The sequence below is a fragment of the Camarhynchus parvulus genome, chromosome 3 (genome assembly GCF_901933205.1).
Source record: "Camarhynchus parvulus chromosome 3, STF_HiC, whole genome shotgun sequence".
NCBI lineage: Eukaryota > Metazoa > Chordata > Aves > Passeriformes > Thraupidae > Camarhynchus > Camarhynchus parvulus.
The window spans coordinates 59,671,354-59,691,930 of record NC_044573.1 but is presented as its reverse complement, the minus strand read 5'-3'; the positions used below and the strand labels follow the sequence as shown (position 1 = coordinate 59,691,930).

Sequence of the window (20,577 nt, the reverse complement as noted above, 5' to 3'; positions counted from 1 at the left end):
CTACCACTGGAACTTCATTATTTGGCATCATTTTGCCAAGTTGGAGCAGGATATTGTTATGTCCTGGTCATTTCAGAAAGCAAGGAAGCCACATGGTACATTAGCATGAAATCATATTTTAGAGAGGGTATGTCTAGGGGAAGATGAGAAGAGTTAAACAGAAAGAAATTGCAAAAAAATTTTGATAACAAGTGCCAGAAACACACAGTAACAATTTCTTCCTCACAACCTTTTATTAGTAGAATATTCTCATTGTGATAACTGTGTTGGCATGTATGCAATTATTCCCCAGGATTAGCAGGGAAAGGCAAGCACAAATGCCAGAAGCCTGTCCACAAAAAAAACCAAACAAAATGCAATCTCTCAGTAGTTCAACAGCCAGAAGCCTTTTTTTTAATCTATTTCGTCTGTTTAGAAAAAAAAGAAAAAAAGAGAAAAGAGATATAAAATCTGATGAACCTCCTACAAGCATCTGCCAATTCAGTTTTCTTTAATCAGTGATATATACATTAACATTAGAACCCATTTTGATTATACACACCAACTGTGTATGAGTGAAAAGACTTTGAAGATTGCCCTTTTTTTTATCCCTGTATAATATACTTCTGGCAGAAAAAGATTTCACCCAGGTAAATCACTATTGCAATCACATTTCTTCCTGGAAGCTGCAACAAAAATACTATTGAAAGAACAAAGAATATCAGTGATCAAGTGATGAAAACTGAGCAGTCCACAGCAATATCATATATGTCCTGAAAAGACACAGAAAAATGCAGCTCTTAATCATTACTTACCACAAGGGTAACTCAAGACCTGGATGTCATCAATAGCAATGTAGCCATTTCTTCCATCTGAGACTTCAGCTTCAAATATTACCTGTCAAAATGAAAGAAAAAATGTTTACAACACTCATTTCTACAGAATTCCCCCAGTGGCAAGGGTGTAGATATAAGACACGTTGCCTTTTTCATTTAGTTGAAGTTCCTACAAGGTTTGACAACTGAATGGAATATTTATTACTCGGTGTGGTGTAGTTCCATACCATTCATATACATGGCTTGCTTTGGATTTGCTGCTCATAGCACACCAGAAAAATACATGTTTAACTGCGTACTGCTTTATCTCAGCTAAATGTGCAAACACGATTCAATTCCAAAAAAATGCTATTACTTTCAGATGGGTTAGGCATCACAGCACACAGGTGATCAACCAATTTTAAGAAAATTTGTTTTCTTCCTGGGGGTCACAATATAGTCTCCTGCAACCTCCTGCAGCTCAGTTGCACAGGAAAACACAGAAATAGTGCGGCACTCTCCAGTGGCAACAAAATGAACAGCTGTGGCACGAGATTTATGCAGTTGTCATTAACTTCATTCTTCCTTCTTGCAAGGCAGTGAGGAAATTCCTATGTATGAAGAAAAAGAAGATACTGTCTTCACATCCAGCACCTTGTCCACCCCAAACGGGCAGTTAATAACAAAGAATTGCTTGGTGGTGGTTCAGAGAGTTCCTGAAATTGTGCTTTGACTGCAGAAAGAAGATGCCTGTGGGGAATGTATGTTTTGATAGCACTGGACTTATAATCCTTCTTCCAGTTTCTCCAGACATTCTTGCTAAGACTGCACTTCTAGCCAATTTCTTTATTTTCCTTCTAATTTTATTTGCACCCAAATGGAATTTAGTTACAAGAACCACTTCATTCTCTGCCTCTTGCTCTCGCCTTGGCCAACAACAGCATGACGGAAATCAATTTAGTGTCTGGGGGTCCTACTTTCACAGTGTGCCTTGTCCATTGACATTTCTGACCGTAGCAGTGTTTGATAATGTCTACCCACTCTTCAGGCATTTTCAGAGAGCTGGCACTTGTTCCCAGTAACAAACATTAATATAACTATCTTTAATTCTTTAATAGTTTGGATTATCATATTTTTTTTTTACTTAAATGGTTGCATGGTATGGAAGACAACTCGGTAAGAAAGAAACATTAGATTTAAAGTCCTTCTGACAAGACTGGTTTCTTTACAGCACAATACAGTTCTATAACACGCACAAACTCTGAAAGCACATTGTTTCTCAAAGTCTAGTTAAGAAATTTGCACACCAAATACTAAGAACTGAACTAAATTTGCACCTCATTCTAACTGAACCTCATTTGCACCTCATGGGTTGTTATGGATTCACTTGGAAATAATTTAGATCCAATTCTCAGGAAAGCTCTGGCTATATAAGTGTGCCCTTCTCCTGTGTGTTGATACCTTCTTACACTGGGAGTCAGAGGACAGAAAGCTACATTTCTTGGGATACTGCTGGGAATTAATTTACTTCATTTTTTTCCCCTCTGCTAGATGCATTTTAGTAATCTCCACCCTGCAGGAGTAGGAAGCTATCAGAAAAGGAGAAATCCACAGCAAATAGAAAGATAAAAGACATGGAGAACCATGAGAAGAAGAAAAATAACAAAAAAAAAACAAAAACAGAAAACATGGAGAAACATGGAAAGACAATAAGCTTATGCAAAGTTATAAGGAACAAGGTTTACAAGGTAAGAAAAAGAAAAATACAATAATTAAAAAGACAGATATTAGAGAACTGATATTTCAAATATATAGTATTATTTTTTTATATTCATAATTGGTACAAATACAACTATGAAACATTCATAACTATAGATGAAATAAAGCAAAAAGTGCTGCTCAGTTTAAAAAATTATTATCAGGCTTTAATTTGATAACATCTGTTCACATTTAAAATGGGAAATGGAAAAAGGCAATTGCATACATAGGTGAAAACAGCAGTTCAAAATGCTCACAAGTCAGGCAAGAATCTAAGGTAGTTCTTTTCCTCAAATACACAAACTTCTTGAGGAAAAATAGAGTGTTGAGCCATTGCTTTCACCAGAGGGGGCTTATCGTAATAAGACACAAGTGTTTGGGAGTGAATCCTGCACTTCATCTGCACTACTATTCAGTTTACAGTCCTAGAAAGAATGGCTTCAACACTTCTGTTTTAGCTGAAAAATAATTCAGATTATCACTCTCGCCAGAAAACATTAGTTGCCTGTGCAACCATAAATGTCCTTCCACTTACTGCAATTTAATTGCACAGCCATATAGTGCACTTCTGAGACATACTCACTTCTTTAATGGAGAAGAGAGAGAAACTGTTTCCAGGGGATGAATTTGGCTGGCACAGAGCAGGGTTATGGAGACAACTATCCTGTCTCATTTGTACTAGAACTGACACAATGAATGAGAATGGGAAGTGCTGAATATTTCAGGTAATTCAAATGCTACTCAAGGGAATCAGACTTGATCCCAGAATGTTGTACATAGATCCAAGATGATACACAAATAGTCATTTGCTTCTCCAAATAAAATTGCATATCCTTGTTTATGAAGTACCTACATTCAGACACAAATTAAGATCCAGGGCCAGAACTCCCTGAACCGGACACACTCCTACGTATTTAGCCATGCCTAATGCATTTCTTGTCCATATACTGGGCCATTTTCTCCCTAAAACCATGCAAACTTTTAGTGAACACAGTGCCATTTGGGAAAATCCATGGGTTTACTATTGACAGCATTAAGAGACATTTCCACTTGTATGGTTTATACCAGACTTCATTTAATGACCCAAATCAGTGACAAATTGATCCCAGCCAGCCTTTTATATTATTCACAACTTCGTAAACCTCTAGTATATATCCCAAATGTAAATGCAAAAGTAATTTTGTCTCAAATTTGAAGAGTCCCAGATTGTTCAGCCAATCTCATATAAAAACCATTCCCTTTTCTTTGATTATGCTCATCCTTCTCTCTGAAGCTCTTTCTAACAACAATATATTCTTTGAAGATAATGAGAGTAGAGCTGGCACACAGTAATCAAAATATGGGTGAGTCATAATTTATTCAACAGCTTAACACCATTACCTAATTTATACAGAACTTATTTAACCATTCTTAACACTTTATTTGCTTCTTTCGACCATCACTGGGCTCTATGCTGATGTTTTTATTAACCCTGCGATTTTGCTGCCGAGCAGCAATGGCAAGCTTAAACTGAGTCCATCATTCTGTGTGTGAAATTTAGATTTTATGGAGTGTGCATTTTTTTATATCTCATTATCAACACTAAAATGTGCCTGTCATTTTATTTCTCAATCACTCTCAGTTGGCGAGTCCTTCTACAGGATCTCATAATTACATACCGTCCTTGCAATTCCAGAGCAGCTTTTACCTACAAACTTCTGTGTTTGTACTGGTTTTTGGCACCCACTCTGGTCCCATATGAACATGATGACACAATTCTGTATCTAAGGAAGTATCTCATAGAATGGCAGCTTGGCTTCACTATAAGTTTGTGCAGAGGGATGTTTGGAAATCTAACTAGATCTAGATTCTGTTAATCACTCTTACCTATTGTCATGGTTTGACACTGGCACAATGCCAGTGCCTCATGAAAATACACTTTCTCTGGTGTTTGCTGTGAAATGTGACTAGGAAATAAGCAAAGCAGGCTTCTAGCTTAGGAATAAAAGAAAGAAAAACTTTATTCACTACACTACAACTACATATAAAAAGAAAAACACACAGGGAAAATTAAAACCTTGCAAAAACATTTCCTCCTCCCCCCACCAAATTCTCCCAATACAATACATCTCTCCCCCAAATTCTCAACTCTCAATCTATCACCACCCTTCAGACAATCAATCTTCAGTTCATCAAGAGGAGAGGAGTCTTTCTTGTACCATAGGCTTCTCCTGGAAACACCATTGAAACCTCATGTGTTTCCGTGTCACTCGTGGCACCGCCCGGAGTACAATCTGCCGTCGTGACTTCTTCTCTCCATGCCCAGTGCTCTCACCACTGCGCATGGATCAGACCTGCTTCTAGGGTTCCCCTTTCAAGGATGCTTTGCCCAGTTCCAAAAAAAAGCACAGTCTCTCACTTTCGGGACTACTGTCTCCCCCAGATTTGGTCACCCCCTGGGGCTGAGGGGTCTCAAGAAAACAACACTGAACTCTCTTAGCTCCAAGCCATTGCCTTCCCCCTAGATGCAGTTTCTGTGCTACAGGAAAAAAGTTCTGCCCATGGCAATACAAGAAAAGTCCAGCAAAAAGCCACTCCATCTCTTCCCACCCTTAGGTTCTTTTCCACCTCTCTTGTGGCCCGTTTTGTCTTATCTCATCTCTTATCCCTCTTCTCATTCAGCTCCAGGAGGGTCAGCATTTGTAAGGTTTCCATTGTCCAAACAGGGGTTAAAAAGCGGCTAGACTTCTTCATGCTCCCCCCATTCTCCTCACGCCAGGCATGCCGCCAACTTCAAGGCCTTCAAGGCCGCAGCCCCGTACACCAAGGAGCGCCGGCTTCTCTCTCTCTTGTCTCTGGGGGGGGAAAGGGGGCTGCCCAATCCCTCCAGGTGCCCCCACCCTTTGATCTTCAAGGGCCATTTCACCTCCCCTCTCCGTCCAAGGCCCCACCTCACCTGTCCGCATGCTTCCCCTCCCCCTGCCCAGCCGACAGAGCTGGGCAGGGGAAGGTCTCACCAGTCTCCCAGCTAGAACCCAAAGAAGAAGTCCCAAGGGAAAGCTCTGCTTTTAACCCCTGTGTTCTCAGAGGCGTATCCAAATACCAGTGAGGTTTGACCAGTGAGGTCAAGTGCCAATTTCAGAATCTGAACACCTATTGGCCTCTGGCCACTCCATTCCCAGAAAACCTGTTTCCTGTAAACCCACGACACCTATATACTTGTCATCTGTAAAGGGCTGCAAGCTAAAAATTAGGTGTAAAAATGATAAGAAGAACAAAATAAAAATAAAAAAATAAATGAAAGCTGTTTTGGTTTAGGCACTGGAAAACAACACATACCTTTTCATATCCCAGCTTCAAAATCCAAAAGATGACAACCACTATTTATCTAATATTATTCCAGAAATAAACATTTTTGACCAATTTAAATATTCAACAGTGCTTGAATGCAATGGAAAAAGTAGTAATTATTACAGCAGAAACTCCTACAGGCATTTAATTATTGAAGTTTAATGCTTAAGAAATACTTCAACCTCCACATTGCTTCACAGCCCTAACACTGCATCCTGCAATCACCACAAAGGCTAACCCTGCACTTGCAGGAATATAAGAAAAGTACTTCTTAAGGACTGGTCTCACTGAATTTTTAACTCTTTTCAGGATCCAAAAGTTTATGTACCATCATCATTAGCTCATGTGAGGCACTGATCAAAACAAGCACTCCCAAAACATACCTAGCGAATTAATGTAGTCAGAAAAGAGGGAAAACAATTCTGTAGCCCAAAGTCTGCCCTTAGGAATACAATTCTTCCTAGGCTTTGTAAAAGCTGTTTTCTTGTAAGCAATGCAACATCAGCAAGAATGGTGTTTTCAGTACAATTTGTGGACCTTCTTTGTCCTTTCTCCACTTGACTAGTTCTGACCAGTCATGGTAGTGAAGGAGGCACAATCTCCCAGTTTTGACATCAGTCCTGCCACATGATCATATATAGAAGGCAATGCCTCAGTTAGATAAAAGTCAGCATTAAAAGGTTTAGTTACAACAGAAATGTAGTGTTTCATTGACAATTTTTTCCTACTAGGCTCTAATACATATAATTAGGGAGAGATGAAGAAGAATTGGAGATGAAAACATAAAGAAATTTTTAAAAGGAAAAATTTAGATACTGTAATTTCCATAAAGCATTCAACTTACAACATACTTTTGTTCAGGCATAGTAGGGCCTCTACTAGCTGGGTTATCTGAAATTCAACTTGTATATGGATGAATTCCTGTGCTTGGTGGAAAGGTGTACTAGAGAGCTGTGTGCAGACAGAAGTTAATGCATCTGTGATAAACCACACTAAAACCAGAGTACAGCACAAAAAAAAAAAACAAAAAACCACAAACAAACAAAAAAACCACTGAAAAACAAACTATAAAAACCCCTACAAAAACGAACAAAAAACCCAACCAAACCAAAAGCAGATAAGTTATATCAACAAGCTTCACCAGATGTGTTATATTAACCTCATCAGATATAAAACTTCAGTTTTTCATAAGACTACAAAAAGAAAACATTAACTTTTATTTCTACTTCATACACACCTCTTTCTTTCATTATTTTTCAGTTTTGTAACAGCACAGTAGGGTATTCCAGATATACCCATACCTCCACTTGCAATAGAATTGATAAAGGTTAAACAGCACATAGAAGAAAGTTTGTTTTGCAGTAAAATAATTTTCTGCAGATGAAATGCCATGCAGAACAAGACCAATTATATATAAAACAGCAACAAATCCTATTCACTGACAAGTTTCTAGCCCTATTCAATGTTTTCACAGTGTTAAAGGCATTTTAAAACACTGAATCAAAGGTTTTAATTACCAAGAAATGAAAAATTATTATAAACATCAAAACAGTGTCATGTTACAAAAGACAACGCTTAATGGAAGCTAGCTGAAAGGGGCAGCTAAAGAAATTTTATCTAACATACAAAAATTTTGTTGACATAATAAAAAGCATTTCCCTTGTGAACGTTACAAACAATTTTGCTGAACTAATTTAGAAATCATGAAAACATAATTAATTCCACTTGAATGCTCAAGTAATCCTGTGAGGCAGCCTTTGCAGCTGACATGACCCAAGAGAACTTTAGCACAGCAAATCAAACACTTCGGTGAAAACTTTGGAACCTCAAGTCTGCCAGGCCAGCTAACACCCAATTACTTCTTTTTTCCTCAATAACACACCTCCTGACATTGGAAACCAAAGGAGTTAAGGCTATCTTCTCACTGGTATCCGGCTGAGCTGGTCATTTCAGATTCTTTGACCATCTCAGAGTCACCTGCAAGGAGCCCTGACATTCACAACTCCTCTCATCCCTAAAGTTACATTCAAGTTTTACTTGACATAGGGAAATTTGTACTCCAAGATTAATCTCAGTTCGTGCTCTCTGGTGAAGAATCACACACAAAAAAAATGCCTTCAAAGGGTCCTAAAGGGTGATCTTTTAAACAATTTATTAGTGGTAACTGACCTAGCTACCTATTCAATCCCTGAGGAAAAAATAAAAAGCCAAACAAAAAACAAAGCCACACCACAAGTGTAAAATCATCTCTTTGTGTGAAAGCAAGAAGTGTAGGTTAGGTTTTCTGAGCTAAAAAACTCAAACATCATGAGAGCTAATAACAATATTTTACTTCCACAAAAAAGATATATGTTCCAGCAAAACAGATAATTAATATGAAGCATAATAAGCCTTTGGAAAGACCTGTATGATGATTGCCTGATGTCAGGAAAAGCTAGCAATTAGACTCAGTGACCCTGGAAACCACTGTGTTAGTAACATAGTGAACACCAGAAAGAAAAAAAAAAAAATCTCATCTCTGCGCTTATCTTTGCTTATTTCTTTCAAGTAACTTATGCCAAATATTTCTAGACTCCTCCTAGAAAATATCTGGATGAAGCACCACACATGGATGAGTTACAGCTACTCTGGCTTTGGAGCAGTAGTAGTTTATAATGTGGGAATATTACAGTTCTGTAAAATCTCACCCTGCTCTTGACTGACTGAAGAACTTGAAGAAAAAACATACTTACATAGCCCATAAACACCAGATCATCAAAAACCCAAAACATTTGTTTAAGGGTGAAAGCTCTTACATGATTGAGATTTTAAAATAACAGTAATGACACGTACAAAAGCATGACTCTTAACCATGGGCAACAAAATACTGATAGCACTGTAAATCATGACATTTAAAGGCTAAAATTGGGAGAGCAGCAGTAAGAGACAAGTTAAGAACCCATATGAAATACTCAGTACTTTGCTTATTTTTGTGATAGACTAAAAGCTTAAGGAAACTCTTCCCAGTAGCACAGAAGCAGTCCTTTGGAACATGGGTAGCTACCTGAAAATGCAGCAATGCAAGCTTGGCATAATGCCACTTCCCAAACCCAGAGCAGAGGTCAGTCCTTTTCGACTTCCAATGGCCTTTGGGAATTCCTTATCATGTGGAAAAATTTTGAGCAGGACTTGATAACCCACAGAGGTGCCTTTCAACTTTGACCATTCTGATTTTCTGAAACTGTTGTCCTACGAAATAGTTTTATTTCACTTACATTAAACAGAAGGGCACTAGTTCAGTTTTGACTGTGTATCTTCCAGATACTCACTATGGGTTGGATTGAATATAATCCTTTTCTCTTTGGAAAGTGTTAATTGAATTGTTTCCTGTATGCATTTTACATCTTTTAATATTTACTAGATGTATTCTGCCAGAATGCTGGCTACCAACTAACACCTGCTTGTTTTATGATGATTCCTGCCTATGAATCATTTGTGGGATGATGGAAGCACTATTTGAATAAGTCACCTGGAAAGGTTTGCTATCCCCTAATAACCTAGTAAAAATATACTATCATCCATCAACACAGTTTTGAGCTGTAAAAGATTCTCCAGCAGTCATTTTTAGACACAGAGAAGCAGAGACACATTCAAGGGACAATGCAATGAACTTCCAACAGCCTATGACATATGAATAGGCTTTATTTTTTATAATGCAAAGCCCAAAATCTATTGTGTTAATTCCCATATTTCCATGTGAGAATCCAAGCCTAAACGATCATGCTGCCCTGGACTATGGAGCTGACTCCATAAATTATCTTGTATGCTTTTTTGATACTTTCTTCTTTCTTTTTTTTTGTATCTCAAGCTTTTCTGTGTTTTGTTTTAATGGACCAGAAGATTAAGAGGGTAGTCATTACAGTCTTTTAAGTGATGACAGTTCATCAGCAGTAACTACAGACCCAGCAAATCCATATATTTATCAAGGATAATCATAGGGCCCTAAGTTACAGGTAAAACAATTGCATGGAAAAGGCAACGCAAGCAAGTTCTCCAGAAGCACATTACTGCAAAGAATTCAAGTATAAAATGGCTTTTGTCACAGTGAAGCAAAGGAATGCAAGCTAAACTTTGTTAGCCATTATTCATTGCTCCACAGTAGCTTTGAACAAATCAGTTTGACAGGCTGCACCTTTAATGTAAGCAGAAAAATTTCCACATAAGGTTAGAATAGGAGAACAACCCCAAGCCACGCCTGATAACTGATTCAACACCTTTATTTTTTATTCCTACTACAACTGAAAGAAATTAATTCCTCATGGTTAGTAAAGCGACAGCAAAGCCTACAAAATCTTATTTGTCAATGAAAAAGCAGAAGAACCAGGTGGTTTTCGAGAGCATGATACTTTGAAATTGAGACCCTGAAGAAGGAAGAGCTTTAAGTTTTGTCTCTGTCTTCATAACCTCATACATGCTTAAAAACAAAACCAAAATGCATCTCCACAGATACACAATGGTGCCCACAGCTTTTCACTCTAAAATTTAATTTTGTAAAGTAAAAAAAAAAAAAAAAAAAAATACAAAAACTCAACACAAAACCAAAACCACCCCACAAACCCTAAACAAACAAAACTAGCTGAATCTTTCAAAATATATTAACTGACATCCTTGTACATGTCTTATCTAGGGAGCACACTAGGGACCAAGTTTTGATGATTTTGCCTTTACTTAGACTACCTAGAGAGCTACAAAGAGAAAGACCTTGTAAAGGTCTCTAAATACCAGATATGCCAGGCCTCCAGATACTAAGACGCAATTTCAATGAGTCTTTCTGAATATTATCTTCCTACTTCTGAAAACATTAGACCAGGAACATTGAAACCATTCAAACTGTCACTACTACTCGGTTATACATAATATCACATGCCTTGCTTAATGAAATCAGACAAGTCAGATTAATTCCCTAATTTCCTACTTAGAGCAGAAACTTGCATTTGAGATTGTGACAGTGAAATATTTATTTTTCAGGGCAGTAAAGGTAGTAAAAAAGGTAGTAAAGAAGATGAAGTAGCAAAAGTAATAGCTGTGAAATCTGTCTGTAATGTTAAGTAGATAAACATCAGTCAGGAATGATACCAAATCTACATTTCCCCACCATGACAATATGTTAAATTAACTCAGAAGGGATTCTCCAGGTATATATTTCTGTGATATTTTTAGAGCTTTTAGGCATTACATCATTAACAGTAAAATAATTAAATACAGAGTCATTGTAGCTTCTTACATTTATTTGGAGTAGAAAGCTAAAGGTGTTCAGCTTATATTCTCAGTTTGCAGGGAGAAATATGAAGGAGTTACACACTATTAAGGAGCTCAACAAATGAAACTGGATCAGAGCAGAGGAGACAAGTTACTGACAAGTCAAGTAAGGCACATCACACAAAGATAAAAATTAATCAGACAGAGACTTGGGGCAAAGAATTTCCTCTGCCCCCCTTAAAACCCTTAACTTCAATGTATCCACTAAAGTCTTATTAGTTGTTTTCCTTTCCACCTTCCCTCTACTATCAATCTGCAAAGACGTCTGATACTTCAACTAGCCTTTGAACAAACAAGCTAAACTGAAAAGTCAAACAAAGGAATGATGAATCTTAAATTCAGGAGAAAAGGGTCTCTCTTTTCCCAAAAAAAATCCATTTTATATTTTTTTAAGTGCTGAAGATTAATACTGAGCAGACCTTCTTTGTTTCTTCCATAGGCGTACTACATAAGCTATTTCAGTAATTTTGACTACTAAAATGAGTAATGTTTCTGGTCTCTGGTATTGCACTTGAATGTATTTTTCTCTCCATGGAAAAAGGAAGGTAAAAATACTTCCCAAATTAATATTGTCTCCTGAAAGAGAGAAATAACAAAGAATCATTCATAATCACATTCTTTGAATTTTTTCAGGAAAATGCACCACCTTTTTTTTTTTTAATTGTTCAGGAAAATAGCTGTGAAACACTAAGCAATTACTATTCTTGAAACAGCTTAGGTTTTATAATGAGCAGAGCAAACTTACCATAGCTTCTTTTAATTTGAAACACATATTTTTAACATGCCTATAAAATAATTTTCTAACAGATGGATTATTAAATGGCAGAAAAAGACTGCATAGATGAGTACTAACCTTTCACCTCATAAAATTACAATTTTTATCTACAATGAGCAGATAAGAGAGAAGGACATACTTACCAGTAACCTTCAGATAGGTTAAGATAAATTTAAAGCCCAAGACAAACACATTTTAGAATCTCTGCTCTCAAGGTTCATTGTTCATTATTGTAAGCTGTTGTAAGTTATTAAAGATTGTGCCGCTGGCTATTAAAGGAAAGTCATAACCTATATTTAAAATGCCCTTTTTTCCACTGAGGGGACAGGGACATTATCCCACCAGTGGATCTAGTTGATATCTGTATCATAGCACTCTGCATTATGTTCAACACAGTGCTTTTCACTTACATGACATTCTATAAAAGATGACAAAGGCAATTCTTAAGTGGGAGTAAATTAGGGTTTGCAATTGGAATGATGCTTTCTCTCCTCACCAGACTGAGGCTTCTGCAGTCACAGCCAATCATCATCATATTCAGTTCACAAAGGTTTGCAGAACACCACAGGCCACAAGGAATTCCCAACATTAAAACACAGCTTTAACAACCACAGACAAAAACCAGGCAAAAGCCAAGAGTACATTGTTCCACCACAATAAATAGAGAAGGCAGTGCCAGTATCTGTCACAAATTCTTTTTTGTTTCCTAGTAGAAAATCCATGTAGATTTAAATTAGCAAAGTTCACCATAGAATATACATTTACTTTATGCCCACATTTTAAATACATGTGCAATAATATTTATTTTCACAATTCTAAAGATGAGCTACAAAAATTATTCAAAATCCATCTCTGTGTCAAAAACTACAGGCCCTGATCTGTTTACACTACTTCTTCTGGATATCAATTCTCAACAATCTTTTAAATAAAACCACAATCCTAAATGTAGCACAAGGTTCAACTAGATATGTACACATGTATATATTAACATATATATATATGTATATATAACATCTGGTTATATATACATAATGTCCCCCAATGAGATACTAGAGACACTAGAGAAGAACAAGCCATCCACTTATAGCATATTAAAATATTTCTGCATTTTGTATTGATATAGAGATGTGTGCATGAATGTGCTTACATGTGCCAACACATACTTTGAATTTGGACAAGGTATTGATTACACACAATGAACAGGGCACTGTGTCTCAGCAGATATTAACTATGTTTATCCAAAGACTGCTGATAAATTGTCAGACTCATTATGCCATTTTTAATTAGCAACATTTTCATATATTTTCATAAGTTTCACTGATCCACATAGTTACCAGATTCCTTTCTGCTTTCCCTTGTGTAAAACAAACACAGCTCTTTTCCATGTAACCTTTAGATTCTCCTTCCCACATCTCCTGGCAGCTTTGAATTAAAAAATACTGATTGCAATGTGTAATACCTGCACTTGATATACAACACTGAGTACGCTCATCTTAACTCTGTAAAAGAAACATTCCCTTAAGTCAAAGGTAATTTGCACAGAACTACCAAAATAAACATGGAGATCCTAAAACAACTTCCAATGTTTTCATTTAATGTCAGACTTTCCAACACCCTTCTTAGGAAATAAAAATCATTTCAGGGGAAAATTAACACGTAACATTCTCCTTATGCAAACTTAATTTCTCCTCATTTTTCCTTTCCTCAACAAAATATTCCCTTCTATCAGGCATTTCTTGACAGCTTTCTGTGTTCCAGACTCTCTCCTAATTTGCCACCTTGCTCCCCTCACTCCTTCCCAGATTACACTCAATTTGCACACGTGAAAACAAGGCTTCCTGCAACTACAGCTCCATTTTCCTTAATTCTCTGTCTCTCTTTTCAAAGTTGGCATGTCCAAACGAATAATTTTACTACTCTATTTCCTTGGTTCATCTTTCAAAGCAAAAGTACCATCACCAAGTTGCATCCCTCAATAAAACTAAGATTCATTTCCATCCTCATCTGACGAGCTTAGTGTCCTCTCTTCCAAAATTGAGTGCACTTAGCTTCCATACCACAATTTTCTTTTAGATCTTCTATTTAGATATCACCTGAGGTTTCTCTTGTTCCTGTAAGCACTCGGGCTTCACAGGAGCTTTACACTCTGCCTAAGACTCATTCTTGGCTTCCTCATTGCTGACACCCTCAAAATATAACACTAAAATAGTTATAAACCAAAATTTATTTCTATACTTTTGAAATACAAGGTTAAAACGGTGGGGAAACTTCTGGTGAGGTAAGTAAACATTTCCCATCTAAGATCAGATTGAAAGGCCAGTGCAGAAATAAAATTAATGCAACTATGAGACTGGAAACACAAGCATCAAGGCATCACAAGGCAACAAAGATACCAAACTAATATTCAGTTGGCACAAATTCCAAACTCCAACTAATTACTTTGCCACATCTGGTGTGATGGGCATGTCTGGTGGCATCCACTGTTGTCATGAAAATGGGTATCACCAAATAGGGAGGAAAAACCACACACATAATGCCTGTAGATCACACTACAGGTAGTCCTAGATTTTACCTCACTTCCAAAACATCTAGTAATACAAGAGCCAGTGCCTAAAGAATTTTGGAAATAAAATAGTCACAGATTTCATGAGTTATTTGTATTGTTCACATTCTCCAGATTTTCTTCCAATAATCTGTCTTTAGTCAGTTTGGAAATTGGAGTGCTGCACTTTCTTTTGCTGCTGCATCTCTAACACTTTCTAAGCTAATAGCACTTTTCTAAGTTATTTTGCCCATTTCCATTTCATCCACAGATATAATTTGTGCTCACACACACGCAGAGGAAAATTCTACTCTTGCTTGATATGAACAGACCATATGTCTGTAACGGCAAAACTTAACATGAGAGAGAAATATGTAAAAAACAATTTCATAAACAGAATTTTACTCTGCTTCCAAGTACCTCAGCCGTGCATTTCAGACCCTCTCTTCTTGCAGTTTCAAGCCAGATATGCCAACCATGTCAGCCAAACCTCAGCCTGAGGTTTCAAGGCTTTCCAGTCACAACACTCAGGTCTTTGGATTCCAGAATTCTAAACAGATCTAATCTCCCCACAGTGTTCATACAGCACCAACAATTATATTCTCTCAGTGGAGTGTGTCGGCCGCATTCAGGCAATCCCTGTTCTGACACTAACCAAAGCTTGAGGTGTGCCAATTGCAGAAAGTTGATAAAGTCTCCATTATTGGAAACTAGATACCAGAACATACACACTCACATAAAAAACATGCTGTCTCCTCCACTGCACTTTCCCCTCAGCTATCCTGGCCTGAAATGACAACCATTAAATTTTGTATTTAATTGCTCAGCCAGGTAAGTTATACTTTGGCTGAGGATGCATAATAAATAACACAAACAGTAACCAAATACTAATAAAATATTAAATAAGAAACATGTGTGATATGAAAGAAAATTGATGCAATTAGATCTTGTATCATGGTGGTGTAATGCCCCAGAGAGGTTCAGTTAATCACGTGTCACCTAACGCAGCATAACTATTACTTCTAAAAAGGAAGCTGAAACTGCAAACCTGAACAGTAGCTTTAACTCAATATCCATGTTTACTTAAGACCTCAACTGATGACATTTGAGCACAGAAGCTCTACCCAGATTTAATTATTTTAAAACAAACACCTCACAAAACCTATCCTTTTTAATTTACTTCATAACATTTGCTAAAATTACTTTCGCACACTTTGCTTAGAGAACCATAAATATGATTCAGTATCTCTTATGGCCAGCTCCTTTATAGGCAGCAAAGAGAAAACATTTCACTAACACACCAAAATACTACAAAATATTCAAAGATCACCTTTAATTTACCAGCATTTGCTGATAGCTACAATGACTGATATCCCAGTGGATGACTCCTCCTCTGTAAGCAGAATGGGAAATAAACAGTGTACCTTGGCAAAGCAGACTTCCATTTCGATCAAGGTAAACAGTGATAGGACAGGGCTATTCAAAGCATTTCTGTTCCCCTCTCTCACAGTGATTACTGTTTAATAATGGCAGATACGACAAATTGAGTAATAGTCATTTTGTCCTTTGGCATATCTGGCTATCCTTGCCTTAAACTTAGTCAATCCTGTGCACAGAACCAAAGTCAAACATCACGGTCCTGACAAAAGTAGGTGATGAATAAGGACAATACATACTAAAGAAAAAAAACCTGCGTGATCCATCTCTGTGTTGTAAACAGGTCTCTGGAAGTGAAAAAATTCAAGGTATTTGTAGAACAATAAATTCAGTGGCTGTCAGAATATCTAGGGACTCAGGGGCTATTCATCTTGCACCGGAGAGATATGGAGAACAATCCCTTACTAACAGTCATGCATTCTTTTCCTCCTTCCTCCTCATCTTATGCTATTTCACTGTAAGGTATTGAATGCCTCAAATCTTGCATCCAGTATGGACTTCTGAGGACAAAATGCTTTCATTGTGAGCTAAGACACTTGTTAGGGATATGTCGGGTTATTAACACACACCTGCATGTGCACATAGGATATTTTTCCTCTAACTGTCTTAATTGCCGCTCTCTCTGGCAACATAAAAGATTTCAAGACACTGTAAGAGACCTTCAATATAAACTTCTGTTTGCTGTAGGAACTCCATCAACACATTATGATAGAGTAGAAAAGGAAGTATACTATTACCATGACAATTAACTTTGAATATAAGGAAACATTAACAGATGGTTATAATATTCAAGCTGAATAATTTATTGTTTAGACATTTAGACTTGTCTGATTTTAACCTAGAAAAAACTTTATATCTTGTATGCAAAGTAAACTTTTGATAAGCACCAGAAGACTGAGGCACACAATTATTAACAAAAAAAGTTATTAGGTTCCAAGGCTTTAAAGCACAATTCTATGAAGAGCAAAACCCAGAAATTCAGCAGCATCCCTCACTATGCCTCAAATACTCTCCTGCTACTATTATGAGTTAAACAAATACAAAAATAGATAAGTTGGACATATGTTAAAAGGCTATTTTAGATAACTTTGAAAGAAATAACCAACATATCCTTACCATAAACTTGTGATAGTAGAATAGTCCTTAATTGAAATGGAAGTACATATGACCTACAAAAAGAACTTTTTGATTATAAAATATTTTAATTTCCATGGGGGGAAATCCAGAAGTACCATTAAAGGGAATGCTTTTGACACTGACACAGGGCGCTTATTTTCAGACAATTATGTTCAGCAGACCCTTGCATCTCTGTGTGATTAAGTTACTACAGCACCTCATGATTCCACCAGCTTACAGAGCTCTAGAATAAAGCATTACATTAACTACCACACAAAAAACATCTCGTTCATTCTGAAGATGCTCTTCCATGCACATCCTCCATGCTCTTATACATCCATACATCAAAAACTGTAAATATTTACTATGTAGTCTCAGTTGTTAAATTTTTATTTAGTTTCAAACTCTTTTTCTACCCAATGAACAGTGAAGAAGCTAATTAAAGGATAAGACAGAAAGAAATAATCAGGAATTGAGTTTGGTTGGTTTTATGTTTTTCCATTTAAAAAAAAAAAAAAAAGATAAAAATTGTCACTGCAGCAAGAGTTCCTAAAATTGATGCAATGTGAAATTAGGCTCACAGCAGTTAGCTGAAATTAAGTTTTTTAGTGCATGTAGCCTGAGGAAAGTGAAAATAAGGAATGGAATATTATACCTATAGAAATTTTCATGTCCTGTCTAAAAACTAAACAATGAGGACTGTATTGCAATATTTACCTGTGAGTAAGAGTGTTACTGAGATGTCAGACAAGAGTAGCCAGATGAAAACATGCCATACTTCATACCCAAACTTTTCTAGGTAAAAGTTGGGAAAGACATAATTTTAATAGCCCAGTTTATAACAAGAGCTACCTTGAGAGGTCAATACAAATGATTTTATACTTAAACTAAACTACATGAAAGTAATTACTAAAATATCTTCTAAATTTTAAATAAAATCTAACACACTTAAAAATGAACATTTTTATACTGAATTCTCACCATTCTTAATTGGTTGTCTCCTTTGATTTAGCTGGCTTTTTGATCAGTAAGACTAAAGAAGGGAAAAAACCCCAAACCAACCCAAACCTCCCCACCTAGGCCATTAATGGATAGATTTGACAATAAAATGAGGTCAAGTCAAAATGCTTTTCGCTGACAAGCCAAAGGGTAGCATCCCTTTTCATAGATTATTAGCCAAACCATTTGTAGGAAGTCACTTAATGAAAAAGACATTCCATAAAAAAAGAAATGTAAGCACTGTATTTAAGATGATGTTTTCATTTGTAAGTTTGGCCAGTTTATCAAGTCAGAGTACACATAAAAAGAGATGTGCAATTTTCCTTTTTCAAGAAAATAGTATTTCCCAAGCCATCATTTTCTTTTTTTTCCCCTTCCAATCTTCCTGACCATCTCCTGTTTCACTGTTTCTTGCCCTCTCTGCAAAGGATAAAAGGATTTTGCTCTCCTCCAAAAGGAGTGTCAAGGGTAGTAATTTGATTCGTTTCATTTAAAGTTCTCCAGTTCATTCATGAAAAGCCATGAAGCTTCTATTCAAGGGTATTAATATATTTTCCAAACAGATACCTGAAAGCTTCCTACAATAACAATATCTTCATTTATGAGGTCGTATAGTAAAAATAAAGTCAGAAATTGAAAGTGTCCCATAGCTGGCAGCACAAGTTTGGAACCGAAGTTTAAATTACTTAAAGCAAAAATAAATTAATAGAATCATAGAACAATTTAGGATTGAAAAGACCTTGAGATATCAACTCCAACCATTCTTTATTCACATGCTTATCTGAAAATACCTGTTAATGTCCTTTTCATTCACTCATGCAGGAGCCTGTGTATAAAAGTTAGGTATATTAGCTAGGAAAAAAAGCCTGAAATCTTGCTTCTTAACTACCATACACTATTTTCTCCCTGGGAGGTGGGAAAGTCTCTTAACTCATTTCAAAGTTGTCCCTGCCAGCAAAGCATAAGCTTACTTTGATCCAACCAGCAAGACCAATTTACCTGAAAGGCACTTTTCAAAAAAACATGTGGCTAAATACTCCACTGAAACAAAAAGTCTTCAGTGTTTAGTAGGGCAAATTTGACCAATTTACAAATTGACTTCAGCAAATCCAGCAACTATATACTTCTCTAAGAACAAAGCACTAAATTAACTTCTAAAAGACAAAATAAAATACATGTGAAACAAAAAGCTGTGTTCACACAGTGTTTCTGAACAGCAGGCAAGCATTTCTTGGCCATTTCCCTGCGCTGTTAATAGAAGCTTCTTGCTGAGCATAAAAATCTTGTCCAAATACAGCAAAGTCTCAAAGGATTTGAAACCATGTTTTCCCCTTCTTTTACACTGCCTATTGTGTGTCACCTGTTGACATGACACAAAAATGGTCAGGTTCTCCCCTTCCTCCTCAGTGTTCCATAGTCACTTATCCACTCATCCATTTACAAGCCAAACCTTAGGATCCTTTGCCCATGTCTGGGATAAATTTGCAACCATCACCGGTTTGTTTTCTAGCCCTACCTTCTGGAGCTACACAGTTTTGTACATATAGGGCTTTTCTACCTGTTTTGATTTTGCATCTGTTTTTCATGCTCATATACAACAAATGTGATAATGCTTCTTAAGAGAGATCTGAAATCTGACTGTCTCAGCTGGACAGGAAGCAGTTTGCCAGGCTAAGTTTCGAAAATACAGCCTCCTACACTGCTGCTGATAGATGGGGCAGGACTTGCTAAAGGAGCAGGTCTGCTGCTTTGCTAACAGACACAGAGAATGTACATGATCTGTACTAGGAAACATGAATCCTATTGTATATTCATGGACCATGAAGCCTTACTAAAAGTACATAATTATTCTTGAAAACAAAGAGTATTTTTATCACAAATGAATTCAAAATGCCTGTATCTAAGAGAGCAATTATTTTACCTGGTAACACTTACCTATAACCGATCTACTTTTTATGGTGCTATAAATATACATGAGTATTAATGACTACATTATCAGTTAAGTGACTAAACTCTGTTCAGTTTTTGGTTTTGGTGTTTTCTTGAAATAGTAGTTCATAACCGGTCTGGAGTACCACCCACCTAGAATTATTTCCCCTTACCTAAGAAGGTTCAATGCATATGCTTCAGCACATACTGAAAACAAACATATAAACATTTCTTTTGCTGGCATATCAGACTGCTCACCTTTCTGAAATTATTCTTTTGACTCACTGTCACTTACATTACATATTTTCCCTTTGTAAAATAAGCTGCTTGCTGCTATAAAATGTGCTTGCTATGAATCAATAAAATATAAATCTATTTTATACAAATCAAAGACCCATCATGTGTCAATGACTGCAAAGAGCACTGTCTAGCAGTTATGTTTTCAGCCCACCCATGAAGATCACACAGAGCTTGTACTCTGCAACCTCCTATAGTGATCAATTCAAACATATTTGTTGTAAACTTCTGCTTTTTAGGAGTCAGTGTGCTTTGCACTTGCCTCTTTTCCAAATTTTTCATTCCATACATTGAGAGGGGTT

The 20,577-nt window shown here is 36.7% G+C and overlaps 1 protein-coding gene across 4 annotated transcripts in view; it reads right to left on the bottom strand.

The window, feature by feature from the left end:
- Window positions 1-20,577, bottom strand: part of PTPRK (protein tyrosine phosphatase receptor type K) — a 304,874-nt gene that overhangs the window by 214,305 nt on the left and 69,992 nt on the right. For all 4 annotated transcript variants that reach the window (XM_030944646.1, XM_030944647.1, XM_030944648.1 and 1 more), the window contains exon 4: window positions 795-876. In XM_030944646.1, the coding sequence (XP_030800506.1) occupies window positions 795-876 (82 nt within the window). The remainder of the gene's footprint in view (window positions 1-794; window positions 877-20,577) is intronic.